The following is a 15,891-nucleotide window of genomic DNA, read 5'->3' as shown; positions in this document are numbered from 1 at the left end:
TTATTTCACTAGTAACCAGTGTAAGAAAAGATGAGACAGAAAGGGACTCTATTTGAGACCTTCACAATTCATGCTTGGGAAATCTGAGTAGCTGGGGATCTAGAGCTGTGCTGGACATTGGACCTGCTTTCTTCCAATTTCATTTGAGACAGTGCTGTTTTATTTTACATTATGCTTCTAATTTTAGTGATATGGTATCTGATATGCAAAATGGCAGTTACTCAGACTTGTTCCATGCAATACTAGTAGCAGGGTGTAATTAAAAAAATAGATTGGCAGCTCTAGCTGTTCTTTAGATAAGAAATATAACCCACTATATAAACTTCAAAGCAGTAACATTTGTTGAAGTGTGATCTGGATAACCTAAAGTAAATTCAGCATAAAGCTTTTTTGTAGAATGTTTCTTGTCTCTCAGTTTAACATCAGTTTCTTCAAATCTTTATGTATTTAAGTGTTGTTACTAGATATATAACATACAAATTGTGCTGGACTGGCACTTGTACAGTTATAGTAACATTATTTCTAATAAATGTATTCTTCAATTTTTTCTCTTTTCTAGTGCAGTTGACTGTACTTAAACCACTTTACAAATGCATCAGAGCCATAAGAATTAGACATGCATGAGCTCATGATTTCCCTGGAATGAATGAACACTCAATTTAAATGTGTAGGCACAATTCATAGGAACATATTCAATGTCTGTAATAGCATTATTGCAAGTGCCTAATCATGCATCAGTCCTGCTGTGTTTGGCACAAACGCTTTAAAAACAAAAGGCATTCCAGGCCCAAGTTGTTTACAGCTGAGTGTAGAACAAAAGTCAGCAGCTCTCCAGACTATTTGTAATTGATGGCAAGGCTCTCATTGGAACTACAATGAAATTTTACTGCACCTTAAGTACTAAAAATCTTTAGATAGTGATTTTTGCCAACAAAATGGAGAAGTATTTAATACAAGTGCATTTAATTTTGTTTGAATATCTTATTAGTCTGGTCCTACATTTTGCAGATCACAAAAATAAAACAGACAAAATATTCTGTGGGAAAAAACCTCTGAAACTCACCAGATCTCTGAAGTTTAGAAATATAATTGTATTCATTGTAAGTTTTCTTCCCAAATGCTGATCTCATGGCCTGCCCCTGTAACAACTCAGTTCAGATGCCTGGGTTTTCTTAGTGGAAGAATCCTTGGAGATTTTTGCTGTACTTCCATCTTAGTATTTTTCCATACCCAAATTTCCCAAGGAACATTGAATAGTTAGGAAAGCACACCCTTCTTTCTTGAGATTTTCTGACAGGTAAAGTGCATGTATGAAAATTTAACTGCCAACCTCTGTGGTTAATCTTGCAACAGTTGAAACCCTTCAGTAGAGCCAGCAGGAATTAAAACTTTGGGGTTTGTGTTCATGCCTAGCAAAACTATGAAACATTCTTACAGTTGTTTTCTTGTCCCTGGTGCAGGTGGAAGTGAAGCCATATGTGCTGGATGATCAGATGTGTGACGAATGCCAGGGCACTCGCTGTGGTGGAAAATTTGCTCCATTCTTTTGTGCCAATGTTACCTGTTTGCAGTATTACTGTGAATACTGCTGGGCCAGCATACACTCCCGTGCTGGGCGGGAGTTCCACAAACCACTGGTAAAGGAGGGAGGTGACCGGCCCCGCCACGTCCCGTTCCGCTGGAGCTGAACCCCGGCCGCGCCCAGCAAGAAGTACTGGAGTAAATAAAATTGAGTGAAAAGAGAGCGCTGCCTCAGGGCTTAGTGTTCTGGAAATCTGTGCATTCGTCCTCGACTTTAATGAAGAGATGGGTCTTTTTATTACTATTATTATTATTTACAGTCACATTACTGAACTCAGTGTCCAGTATAATACAAACCGGCAGAGTGTAACTGTACTGATTTTGCACTTTGATTCACACAAACATCTGCTTGGTACCTTAATTTCCTACACAAGACTTGTCACTAGTGACATTATGTAGACTGCCATTCTCATCAGTCTTCATGGGCTGATGTGTATGTGATGAAGATTTTTTTATTGTAATTATAATTATTTTTATTTTTAAACTGGAGCATGCACTTATTTTCAGAAATTTAGACTTGCCCCTAGCAGATGACTTACCAAAGGTAATATTCACAAGTAGGTGGCAGATGTAGCAAAAACTTAAACAGATATTCAGCAATCATTAGTTTGGGTCATTTAGAATAGTAATAACCCTTAAAGAAAAATAAGCCTTTAGTTGCTCTCGATTTTGACTTGTAAGGATGATACCTCATAAGCTGGATCAGACTTTTTTCTTTTGTTTTGCTGAGGGTTTTTTTTTTGTTTGTTTGTTTGTTCTGTTTTGTTGGGTTTTTTTGTTTTGTTCTGTTAGGTCTTTTAGTGTTATGTAAATGTATGCTGCAATAGCTTTTGCTGCTATTAAAATGGTATTACTAATACCATAATACTCTATTCAGGCTAGGGTATCAATTAAAAATGAATATGTGATTAAAATAGTGATGGCTGCTGAAAGGAGATCAGTATAGCATACAGAAAAGCTTCCAAGGAAGGTCAATATTTTTTGACTGCATGTTTACTTAATCAGGTTGCTGCATGCAATAAATTTTATATATGTCTAATATAAAACCTGCCCACAATGCACAAATTATGAATCTACGTAGGCTACAAAATGCTCAGTAACAAAAAAATTGATTACTGACTGGAGGAAGGCATGCCTCAGTAAATGTAATGCTTCTGAAATTAGGATCAGCCCATTACAGAATGACCTATATTACAACAAATATAAAAACTAGCTGTAGGATATTCTTAAAAAAAATTTGTGGATGGTAGATGAAGTACTTTGCGGTGCTCTGTTATATATCGTGCAATTTATTTTATATAGTAAAGTGATTATGTCTAGTACTGTGATCAAACTTAACTGTTAAAGCCTCTGTATCTGACATTACACATTTTTGACAGTTCATAACAGGTACATAAACAGAAATGAGCTCTTAGTTACGATCTCTCTCCTAATGCTTGCATCATTTACGTAGCTGCAGACCTTGTCCAGAAAACCAAAGAGCTCATGCTGGCATACATACACTACCGATTAGATAGTCTGTCAAACTAATAACCTAGGCACATTTAAGAAAGTTAGGAAACAAAGTGGTGCTAAAGAAATGTCTGCATATAAAAGTAACATGAGATGTCTGCTCTGTGGATGTGGCGTTATCTCTCTAATCCCTGGATGTATCCTGTGAAGCTTGAATACAATTAAGACCTGCTAACACAGTGGACATTTTTTTAGCATGAACTATGGGGCTGCAGATAGCATATAAATATAAACACACTTGGTATACTAATGATTGTGAGAATGTGTACACTATTTTTTTTTCTTTTTCCTCCTTTGTTTTTGCAGTTCTGGGGACAATCTGACTGGATATGACACCGCATAGTAGACTTAAATGTTCTGGGTTTTGTTTGTTGTGATGTCCTTCTTTGTGTCTAATTTAGTAAGTTGGTTTTCCCAATGTTTAGTTGCAGGTATTGGCTTTGAAAGGATTTTTTCTGTTTTTGGAGAAAAAAAAAAAGAAAAAATAGTTTTTTACTAGTTTAAAATGCTTATTATAATTATCCCTTTTGAAGTTACTTCTGGGCAGTTTTGTGATATTGCTTTTCCCAGCCCAGGTGTCTTTTCTGTTTTTTTTCATCTGTACAAGACATTTTGTTATGCACTACTTTTTGTATCTAGACAGTTTTCAACAGTTGGCTGATGATTTTTTTTAAAGAAAAAGGCATGCTTTCTGACTGACATGATCTTTTGCAATACCTCAATTTTGAAATATAGGAAAGAAAATGATATTTTCTAAGTAAGTTTATTCAGAAAAATATATATTAATTTAATTCTGCAAGAAAAATGATTTAACAGATGGGTAACTTTATTTTTTTCATGCTTATTTGAGTTTTTTTGAAAATGAAGAAGTTAGAGCTTTATAACTGTAATATTAAAGATCATAGCTAACCTACAGAAGTCTACCTAATTATGTGAAAGAAGTAAACCTTTTTGAAGAAATACCCCTCTTTCATGTAGAAAAATACTCCCAGAGAGAAAGAGAGCGAGAGCGAGAGAAGCTGGAAAATGTACAATATACCATAATGTTGGATTAAATCAGAAACAAAATCATCATAAAGAACAGGTGTAAACACAAACTCCATTTGGTGCTGAAAGTTGTGAATAGAAGGTGAAAAAATATTTTCCCTTAATTTGTATATTTATAATCAAGTGTGATTATGCACGACTGACCAGAATTGTGAGAGTTCTTCTGTTTGTATTTTTTTAAAGAGAACTTTTTTTAGTTTATTAAATTATGACATGCTCCCTTTTGTTTTGTAAATGAATGTGCCCCTGAGTTGTTAATATGTTATATTAAAAGAGGGTCCTTCAAAAAAAGTTATTTTTTAAAATATGGAGTTCTGAACTGCAACTTGACTAAGAAGCCCCTGGGTACAACAGGTCCTATTGTGGCCTTTTCTGATGTGAGACTTGAACTAGTCGATTTTTTTGAAGGCTAACCTAACCTCGACTATTTGTTGTTATGTGCAATACTGTTTGTACTGTTTGTATAAAAAAAAAGAAAAATGAAAAGAAAAAAGGCATAAATCTTTATTGCAGATTTATTTTCATTGCAGACTTTAGACATTGTGATTCACTAAAATCATTTTTCTACTGTCAAATATGTACCTTTTCTTCATGCTGGTATTTTTTCAATAGTAATGTAGCCTTTGTACTGAGACAAATTTTCATTGTTATTTTTAGAAAGATTTTTTGCTAAGAAAAAAATTAAACATATTTACATATTTTTCATTTTTATTTCGTATTTTCTTTAAGGAGTGCTTTCTCAACCATTAATATAGTTGTTTCTGGGAGAGACTTTCATATCTGGTCAATGTCATTAATATTATTTTGTATTTTTACTTGGAATAAATTAATTTTATGATGCTGATTCTTTAAAAGTTTATTTTTTTCATTTTCAGTTATTTTTGAAGCTAAAATCTTTGTAATATTGTTACTAAAGTGTCTAGTTTTTTGAAATGCAAAGCTTTATGTATTAACTTGCTGATGTGGTTTACAATAGTGTGGCAATGATGAAAATGGTTGGTTATGTAAAGTGATTGGAAAATTGTAACAAAGAATTGGGCAATAAAATGACAGAATGAAGCAGAAAAAACGTGATATTTTGAAAAGCCTTTTCCTTTATCAAAATGATTTAGGGAGATAATAGGGATGTCACAGTACCAGTTCGCTGTCTAGATTTCTACACCACCAGTGTTGATGAAATACTATTGCCGTTATAAGGAACTAAATCTATTGAACAATGGGTTTTTGACCCTGCCCATTCAGCATAATTCTTCATTACTTTTCTTGTCATGAACTCAATAAACTCTCTTCAACAGCCTTAGATTGAACCTCCTAAAATATATATTCTTCATTGTATTTTGCCACTGTGTTCTTTATTTAAAGAAATTGCCCCTTTCCTGCACAAGTCCCTCTCTGCATGCGTTTCTCAGTGGCAGTGTGGCGCAGCCTGTCGGTGCCCACAGCATTTCCTAACCATTCACCCCACGTGGGTGGGAGCTGCCAAGTTAATGCAAAACACTCTGTCTATCCCCTGGCAGCAATGCAGTAACTCATATTGCCACCACATCTGAACATCCGTTCAGCTTCTTTGTCTTTCTCTGTTCTTCTCTGCCTCTCTTGTGTCTTTGTCCTTTTTTTCTTTTGTATTGGCAATACCAAGGGCCAGTATCAAAGCATTTTTCACCTCCATTTCCATCACCTTTGTTTCCCTATGCAGCCAGAAGAAACCCCTTCCTGAAGCCAGTGACTCTGTTCTGGCACCTGAAACAATCCAGACTAAAACTGGTGTTGCGTAAACAGGGCATACAATGACTTTCTCTAGACAAAACTCTCGCTTCCACAAGTTGCTGATGACCTTTTAGACAACTTCTGCTCGAGTGTTAGAGTGGCTCATCCGTGACTTGTGCGAAGAAACGTGCCCAGAGTTGGTCTATTGTGTATCCTCTGTGTGTTCAGTTCTGTAAGTAATGTATAGACTAGATCAAATAGTGAAGTAAAATTTAGACTCAAATTAGGTACTACTGGTTGGAATGTACACAAATTGCAAACAAAGGAGATTAAGGAATGAAGAGGGAATAAAAAATTCCTGCTAAGTGGTACAAAGTTTATGCTTATATTTCTGCCGACATGCTTGTATTTTATAGCCTGCTAGCAAGGCATGGGCTAAAACAAATTGTATTGCAAATATGCAGTTAGCAAATAACTTTGCTGATTTCACTATCTGTTAGAGTAGTAAAAAAAAAAAAGAAAAAAAAAAAGAAAAAAAAAGAAAAAAAGGCGCTTAACTGGGAAAAGCTCCCATGTTAATATTTCAGTATTGTGACATCTCTACTTGCAAGGTATGAGTGAAAGATTAGTCACAGATTTGTAGAAATGTCTCTTTTGTTTAATCTGGCTTGTATGTAGTTGCTTTTATGCTAGTTTGTATGATGTCAGCTAAACCCTTTTTCTTTTCCTTCCTTCCTTTTTTTTTTTAAACAGACAAACTTCTTAATCTCTGCTGCTATAGTGTTCTATCATACCACAGAGTATTTTATATTCATGTTAGTGACTACTCTATACCCCAAATGGGTAGCTGGTCAGAAATCACATTGGTCACATAATTCTGACACACTCAAATTTGCAAGACAAAAAGTTCATCAGTAAGTAGAAAACCAGGGTGCTAACAAGAGATAATTTTTGCTCTTTTTTCGTTCCTGGATGTAGTTCTGTTGGGGTATAAAGTATTAGAGATTTGTAATTTTACTGTCAAACTAATGGACATAACTTTTAGAGCATTCACAGCTAAGATCTCTGTACTTGTTTTTCAACTAATTTTAAATGTACTGTATCTTTTATTACATGTTCTCTTAGATTGTTTTTGCTAGTAATTCTAACAAGGCTTCTTCCTTTTTGGCTTGGACTAATGCTTGTATGGAACTGCAGTACTGTGACTAAACATGGAGCTCAATGCTGCTATTGCTTACAACTGCTTAAACTTTGTAGTTTGGACTTTATTTTTTTCTGTAATAACTTATTAAATATAGTTGTATGAAGTACTGCTATTTGTCATCCTTTGGGACATGCATTATGGGAATGTAAACTAGATACAAACTCCCAAATCTTTTACTGGAAAACTGTTTCCTAGATAAGGTTAAGCAAAGACACACCTTACATGCACACAAACTGTCTTTTCTGGTTATTTTACAATGCAAGTATATGATCCACTTATGTATTCTCCCTGAAATTAAAAAGACGCCTTAAAGAGGTATTTATTATGCTAAAATGAATATAAATGCAAAAATATATATGATGGAAATAATTCTGGGAATGTAGGATCAAGTGCCTTGAGAAAAGGAACTGTTGAATTATCTTCTTTGAGCTAAGGAAAAGTTTCTGGCTAACATATTGCACTCTTTCATTAGCAATTTAATAATGTTACAGGCAGAAATTAGACTGAGTAGTTAAAAAAAAGAAAAAACACTACAACAGAAGTTTGTAAAACTTTATATTTTAAGAATAGGAGAAACAATTAAAGCTCAGCAATACAGCTGTTTGGAATGCCACAGGACACTTCCTTGAAATAATGTGAATTCTTCTATGTCAGGGCAAGTGAAGGCCTCAGGAATAGTCTGTGGTCTGTCACTGTTTTTGTTCAATGTCTACATAAATGCAGCTCAAGAGCCCTGCTGGGACTACCAGCACTAGAAATGACAGGCTGACTTGTTTTCAGACACATGAATAACTGAACCTTTCAGGAGAATGGTCTGACTGTTCTGCCAGAAGTGCTTTTACAAGGCAGTGATCTGTAATATTCATTGCTGGACAGAATGAATGTATGAGAAGCTGTGAGCTTCTCCATTCTTCAGAGCTAAATTTGAGAAGGGAGTTCTTAAAAACACCTTCCAGACAATCACTTAGTGTAGCCTCTCACTATACAATGTTCCAGGTCCATCTGGACAAAAATCAGTCTGAGTTTAGCCCCTCCTCAATTAAAGACAGCAGTTGTGGGAAGAAGTGCAGCTCCTCTGAAACTTCTAAACCCCTATCCTTCCCTTCTTGATAGCCAGCCATGCTGCTGGCAAGGTACACTGATACTGACAACTCCCTCCTCCAGCTGATAACAGCCTTTACCTGCATTTAAAAAAGGCTATAATAACTTAAATTAAACCAGTGCACTTAAGTACAGAAGGCTGCAGGGCTTCTTTTGCTTCTGCTTTGTATGTGTTATTTTGAAAAACTTAAACTGAACTAAGTCACCTGTGTGACTATGGAAGTGTATTAAGCCTATTTAGACATGCTCCCAAGCTAAAAATTTTTGCACTCAAGGCACCAAAGCAACGTGTCCTCCCTCACAAAGACCTGCAGAAAAGCTGAAGCTTAGCTCTTAAAAGCCATAATCTGCTTTCCTCTCTTTAGCAAAAGATAAACAGCATGAGCACAGGAACAGAATTGCTGTGGCATGAACCAAGAAATGGGTTTTAAAACAAGAAACCTATGGAACCTGTTTTCATAAAAATGCTACAAGCTACTTACAAAACCCTTACAGCACACAGTTCCATTATGAACACAGGACAGAGTTGGGTGCACCAGCTGCACACACAGATGATGCCTGTTCAAATGAGTCTCCTCTCTCCCCTGGGGCAAGCAAGTTTTTGCAGTTTATTTTGGGTGACAAACTGCTCATACAGCAATTAGAGAAGGAAACATGATAAAGGGTCAGAAATCTCCCCCTTTTCCTATTTTTGGAGGAGAAATAAACTATCAGCAAGTATGGAGTCATATGGCAGGCCCTTGGCAACAGCTGGGACAGATTCCTGCTGTGCCACCCAGAGCACAGTAGCTTCCCAGTGTCTGTGCCTACCATTACTTCAGTACCATGGGAGGCACCTGGGGCTAAATCAGTAAAACTGGGTCTCCATTTAGGAGCTTGAGTGATGTTTATTTGCTACCAACTTCCTAAAATCCCCTCTGAGCTGCTGCCCTAGCAGCTTGGGCCTATGATTTTGTGAACAGGAATATATAAAATGGCATGTGTCATAATACTTCTCAATTGTTCAATAACCCAAGATCTACTTAGATTCTTAGGGTGTTCCCCTGTAATTTTTTTTTTCACTTGCAGGCCTAAATACAGAAAGCACTTGCAAATGTATTTATCATGTTTCACATACTGAAGAACAGAGCTGTATTTCTCCTTCTCTATCCAATAGTCTGAGTAGTCAAAACACTTGGGGATATCTTTATTTTTTATTATTTTCTTTTTCAAAATTTCCTGCACTATGGAGCAAGAACTAAACCTATTTACTCATGGTTGTGGCAACTACACTGTTTTGTGATACATATTTTGCTCTCTACCAAGTGAAGAAGAATGGTCTCTGGAAGAGCATAAGCATCACCATTAAGGTAAAAATCAAAGTGGTTGTTCATAAAATTATATATAACAAGATTGTGCCTTCTGATACACCTTCTTGATTCTTTGCCAGCTTCAATGTGTACCCACTGAAATGAAACTCTGAAAGAGAGATAGAGCTGGTACAATTCATATGCAAAATAATTCTGCAAAATACTACCAAAAGTCATAGCAAAGATACGTGTCCTCCAAAATCTTTACCTTTCAGAGTTACAAAAAATCCCACTGTCAGACTACAGAACATGGTCAGAGTCAAATAACAACCATAAAATTCTAGGAGACAGGCAAAATCTTGTTCACAATGTACCAAATTCCTCCAGCTGTGCGTGGTGCATATTGTTGTACTCGGGGCCCACAGAATCACAGCAAAGACGTGCCAGAAATGTCCTGCTGAGCAATTTGTCTCTACCTTCCTTACTTCAGACTGGACCTGCTACCATTTGTAAATGGGAGAATTTCAGTCACTCTGGCAGAAATAAGCAAGAGTATTTGATGATTGCATTGAACTCAGAAATGAGGCAGCACCATAACCAACAGCTCCTCCCTCCCAAGTGGGTGTCCAAGCCTTTCAGTTAGGATGTCATTCCTATGCTCCACCCTCTTAGCCCAGAGAAACTTGATTTGTTTTATACAGAAATGGAAAAACAGAAAGCAAAATCTTTACTTCAGTCACAGGCAGCATAATGCAAGTAAGCACTACTGTTGTGAGTATAAAACACTGTGTGATAAACCACCCTGAAAAGCAACCAGATTCGCCCATCCTAAAGCACCCTGAGCATGTCTACATCACATTTACTTACAGGTGCCTAACTCAAGGACCAGGATTATGCTATTACCACAAGCTAAATTAGACATGGTCATGTTCAAATTCAACAACACTGGCATAAATTGTAGATTCAGCTTTGAAACCTTGACTTGTTTTTCCTTTTCTCAGTTCAGATTTTTTTTTTAAATGTGTGCATTAGGTGCTTAGGTTGTTCTATTCAATGATGCTAAATATTGATGCCAGACAAGAGCAGAAAATACATACTTCAACAAGCACTGAAAAAAGTTACCAGCCACACAGAGGAAAATTACAAAAGTCTTGAAATGCTAAAGAACCTGCACTTTATGAGGCAGAACATAAAACAATTGATAATGCAATCACACCCCCTCACAACCCTCCATGCCCCTCACCCCAATCCTACAAAGGACCAAAAAAAAACAATCCAGAAAGAGAATGTTTCAGCACTTTTCTGCCAAGAGAGTTTAGAGGCAGAAAAGTACCATTACTTTATGGCCATGTAATGAAAGCACTACCCTCAGAGCAGGATAGGATATAAACATGACAAACTGTAACTGTCTCTTGCTAATGTTTTCTTATGAAAAATCCATCAGATACCAGGGACCTTCAGTGCTAAAATTCCTTCAGTAAAACTACTTCAATCACTGCCCTGAAAAAAAGTTTAGTATAGACCACGCAGTCAGAAGGGCAGAAAAAAACCCTGGTCATGAGGAGAAATGACTTACTGAGTCTGGAAATCTTCAGATCATTATATAACCCAGTAACTTCTGTAATTAACTCCCTGCTGTGTAATGGCTGTTGTCATCTAATCCTCAATGAAACTGGGAGACAAAGGAAAACAAATGCTAAGATCTGTGACATCCTCTGCATTTACATCAGACTATTCTTACACAATATATTAGAAGAAACCCTTAAATCTTAAATTTACCTCCATCCTGTGAGTTTTAGCTCCATTGAACAGTGCCTATAGAGTGTAGAGTAAATGCAAAAAGTAAGAGGAAAAGCAGCAAAGTGTGGGGATGAATCTCTTCTGCAGTTTAGACTTTTAACACAGTAACTGTGACATACAAAAGGACTCTTCACACAAAGAACTCACTCTGCCTTTGACAGAGCAACTGCAGACCTGAGCTGAAGATGTCTGCCACTGCCCTTAAGTAAGACAACCACTTTTGTTTGTAAAGGGATCTCAAGAACCATCATTTCTGTCTTGTGTTTGATTTCTTTTTTCTGAATGACATATGAAGGCAGATAGGTGACAATGGCCTTTCCACTACAGAATGACAGAAAATAGGACAACACTACATGACATTCTCCTTTTACTCTTTTAAATATTATCAAGCTTATGCTCTCCTAACCTACTTTGAGTAGAATTTAGAACTATATTTATAGCAGCCTTTCCACTATGGAAACTGCCTTCTCTTGCAGAAAGGATGTTCTCTAGTAATTAAGTTGTGTATTATAAACTGCAGTATTGCCCCTGAGCAAAACAGTTTGGGCTAAGTCTGCCTGCTTTTGATCCCAATTTCCTATTATAGATCACCTTCTTCACTTGTGTTTCTGTCAAGTGTGAAGAGTTCATGGGGATTGGTTGTATCAGTTATTTTCACAGGGGAATTAAGCTGCATTCAAAATGCTGCAGGAGGTAACGCAGAGTCAGCAAGTCGCGATGCCCTTCTCTCAGACAGTCCTCTTAAATCATGCTCTGAGGAGGGATGTAACAGAAATAGCATTAGCCAGAAGTGAACACTTCATATCAAATACTCAAGCTGAATCTTTGCCCAATTTCCACACCAGTTCCAAATGTGTTATCAGATTAGAAATTTGGAGGAGGGGGTTGTCATCCATTTTGTGATTCTTGCAGAAACAGGACTGTGAGAACAACTCGTCGGCCCCAGGAAATGGAGTCAGTGGAGTCACTCAGCTGCAATATGCAAATTCTGAAAACTTGGTTCTTCCTAAAGCTCAGGCTGTACAGCTGAGCCAGAGCCATGTGACTGTGAGTCTGCCCAGCTCTTGCTAAAATGGGTTCTCCCTGGCTGTCTCCAGCACACATACTGTTCCCACAGCCGAGCCTGTCATCACCAGCTGTACCACCTGCTTGGGCTCCTGGGGCCCTTGTGCAGCTCCTCCTATTACCGAGCCATTTACTGCTAATAGCCTCGCCCTGGCAGGGGGACAAGGCAATCAGGGAAGATGCTGGTTCTCTCTAGATCTAAAGAACATGATATTCCTTCTGAGGCTTTAGAGGGTGCTGATATCACCCCTCTGTCAGTTCCAGCTCTCCCCACAAGCACAGTCCCAGACATGCTCTAGACCCTTACACATACCTCTCCTCCATCCCTGCTCTGAAGTATGAACAGAAGCCTCCCATGCTCAGCTGAGGAAGGGACAGAGCAAACCCACACCATGCTGTCTGATGCAGCCCAACAAGCTGCATGCTCCCATTTATTCTACACTAGCCAGGAAAGCGTGTCAAGAACTCCACTTCTTGTTGCTTTATTTGGAGATACTTGGGGTGCACCTGGGAACAGCTGTGGATTTGCTAATTGTAGTTCTGTCAGTACAGCTGACAGAAGCCCCCAGCTACTTGTGGCTTTTCCAGCTGGAAGGAAGAGCTGAAGATGAGGAAGTGAGCTAGGATGTAGTGGGGAGGGTGGTGTCCAAGGTACTCATTTAGCCAGACCAATTCTGATGTAAAGTCACAAATGGCAAAAAAACTTCCCAGGAAAATCTGCTTTTGCCATTCTCCCATATTGACCTGGGCCAGGCTGCACAGGCTCTACTCTTCAAGGGAGAGATGTGGTTAAAAAGAAAGAGAAAGGACTACACTATAGGGCAGTACTGTCTTCCTATTACAGGCTCATTCTTCCACAGGCAAGGGGGAAATGGCTGATGGCCTGCAGACATTTCTTATACAAGTGAATTTTTTTAAAAAGATACAAAAAATCACTGCCCAGAAGAAAGCAGAAACTCCCTCACTTGTACGGGTTATGGTGCAATACAGTGAAGGATCTATTTTTTTTAAAAAATCAGGACAAGGAATAGCACCTTAGATTTAAATATATTTCCCTTATTTACAAATGTCCCAAACAGTTCTGCCTCTCCCTCAAGATTTAAGCTGCTGTATCTTCTCCACACTGCTCTGACCAATATTTATCTCATGTATAGCATGGAGCTGATGTAGCTACATGTACTAGTTCAAAGGAGCTTACACATTTCTCTCCCAATCCTGGTGCAAAAGCAATTCAATTTCCAATACATCTCCTGTCTCTTATTCTGTACTGCTCTACTTCTAAACTTTGTGGAACAAGCACCCAGTTTTGTAAAAGTGTGTGTAAAACTTTTGCCAGTTGCCTGGGTTGCACTTTCATGCAACCTAAATAACAAGTCTCAGCTTCAGCATTCCACATTACGTGGCCTCTCATGTAAACCATCCTATGTTTATTCCCATCAAGGTATCTGTCCAATGCATGAATGACAGAGTCTCACAGGATGGAAGCTAAAGCAGATTTGCTGTCTGTGCTGACAGAGCCAAGCAGGCTACCAGTTTCCTACCACGAGACAGTAAAGCAGAAATGTTACATTTGGAGGAAGACTCCTGGGAGCCAAGATTTGAACAGCTATAGAAGCCAGAAATTCCCCAGTCAGCAATGCACTTTTAAGTACAAGCCTGACTGACTGGGATTACTTATGTGCTTAAAATTACATGGACACTGAAGTAATTGCCAAACTGGGGCCAACAGCTATATCTGATATAGTGAGCCAAAACGTTCCCTACCCCAGTATGTACCAATGTTCCTGCTCTTGAACCTGCACAAAGACCTGTGCCATTAATATGTAACTGAAGCCCTTGACTGAAATGCTATGAAGGACCTATTGCTAAACATTAAACTAGACATTTGTCCATCTGGACAAAGATCATATGCAGCATGTGCAGCTCATCAAAGCCAGATGTAACCTGTAAAGACAAATGAGCTGGCCAGCAATCCTCTCAGATTTTCTGGACAGCTGTGTGCATGCTTTCAAAATGTACTCTGATGGCACCCAGGACAAGCAGACTCCAAATCCAACTTCTGAATGAGGACATGAACCTCAGACTGAAGGAAATTCCTCTGGTTTGTTATCTGTTGAGCCTTTCATCTGCATTTGCTCCCGGCTGATGTAACGACACCTCATCAAAATGGTTTCTAAGAATATCATACGCATTGCTCACAGTGCCTGCCACATAATTCAGAGCTGAGCACCACAGCACAGGGAATTAGCCCTTCATTTCCATTTGTGGCCCTTAGATGAGAGAGTTGTTAATTCAGCAGTTCATTTCAGAGAAAAGCTAATATCTGCCCCTTTTCAAATCAGGGGAAGAGCTGAAAATTCAGGGTTGGCAGATCAAGCAGACAGACTGCAGGCAGAGAGATTGCACACAGAGTCAGGATGTTCTCTGGTATGATCCTATTTATGAACAGTGAACATGAATTCCTCCTTCTGTCAATAGAGGAGAAATACATGAAACAGTGACAATATCTGAGGTCACAGCTGCAAATGCCTTTGAAAGTGAAATTGTTGGTGTGGAAAAACCTTTAGTATTGTCTTAATCAAATTTCACTGTAGGACCAAACTGAAAAAATTAAAAAGGATGTAATTAAAAATTAAAGTCAAAAATTGTTTCTGAAAACTCTTATTCAGTTGCTGCATAACCTTGAAGCTGTCTGAAGACTCTGGCTGACTAAGTTGCCTAAAGGTGCCTCTGCACAGACCCAGAACTACCTGCCCTGGCAAAGCAGAGTAGGTCACTATATAGTAGCTGCCTGAAGAATACCAAAATCCAAAGAGCAAGTGCTTTTGTAGACCTGCATTGCACACTTCATTTCCCAGCACAAAGCCTCCACCTTTTTTTCACAATTCATAAGAAGAGCTTCAGTTGCAATGACATATTAAAGAAGAAAGAAAAAAAATTAGATGACTGCAAGGACACACAGGTGTGAATTCCACGTGACACTCCGACATGCTAAAGAAGATCTCAGGTGTGCTGCTGTCCACACCACTTCCTCTTAGTCCTGCTGAAGTTGCATTGCCAAGTATGAACGGATTAACTGCCCCTGACACTGGGCAGGTTCAGAATTCCCCAACCACCCAACAGACATCCAACAGCCTATAAAAATGCACCTGGTCTATGAGATATTATTAGCTGCCCGTGTATGCACTACAAGTAAGTGAATTATGAGCCTGCCTTGAGGATCAGCAGGTCTAGTGACCTGGTGTTATTTTTCAAAAACTTGCCATTACTAGTAATGCTTGTTAGTGATCTAGAAGGGAAATTGGAATAGTCCACCACGATGATACCAACAGAGTATCTACACCTGGACCACTCCCATGACAGAAATATTTTCTCTGATTACAGAGGACATGCTGGCAGTCACAAATCTTCTGAGGGAAAACACACAGACCACAATTTTTGTGTTGCATCTGTGGGCTAATTAATGACACTTCCCTATGTTTAAAGCACCTTGTACAGGAGAAGTGGAGTGAAGCAAACTGTATATACTCTACCCATATTTGAATGTGCCCTCCTGTGATTACATCAGTGACTCTGTTTATTAAA

General features: G+C 38.3%; 1 protein-coding gene across 7 annotated transcripts in view; it reads left to right on the top strand.

Annotated features, from left to right (window-relative positions):
- The window catches only part of CPEB3 (cytoplasmic polyadenylation element binding protein 3), an 82,215-nt gene extending 75,058 nt beyond the window's left edge, over positions 1 to 7,157 (top strand). For all 7 annotated transcript variants that reach the window (XM_033065644.1, XM_033065643.2, XM_033065638.1 and 4 more), the window contains one exon: positions 1,461 to 7,157. In XM_033065644.1, coding sequence (XP_032921535.1) covers positions 1,461 to 1,688 — 228 coding nt within the window. In that variant the 3' untranslated portion in view covers positions 1,689 to 7,157. The remainder of the gene's footprint in view (positions 1 to 1,460) is intronic.
- Positions 7,158 to 15,891: the final 8,734 nt, after the last annotated feature.

The sequence above is a fragment of the Catharus ustulatus genome, chromosome 8 (genome assembly GCF_009819885.2).
Source record: "Catharus ustulatus isolate bCatUst1 chromosome 8, bCatUst1.pri.v2, whole genome shotgun sequence".
Taxonomy (NCBI): Eukaryota; Metazoa; Chordata; class Aves; order Passeriformes; family Turdidae; genus Catharus; species Catharus ustulatus.
Note: the sequence above shows the minus strand (reverse complement) of the source record. Positions and strands in the feature narration are given on the sequence as shown.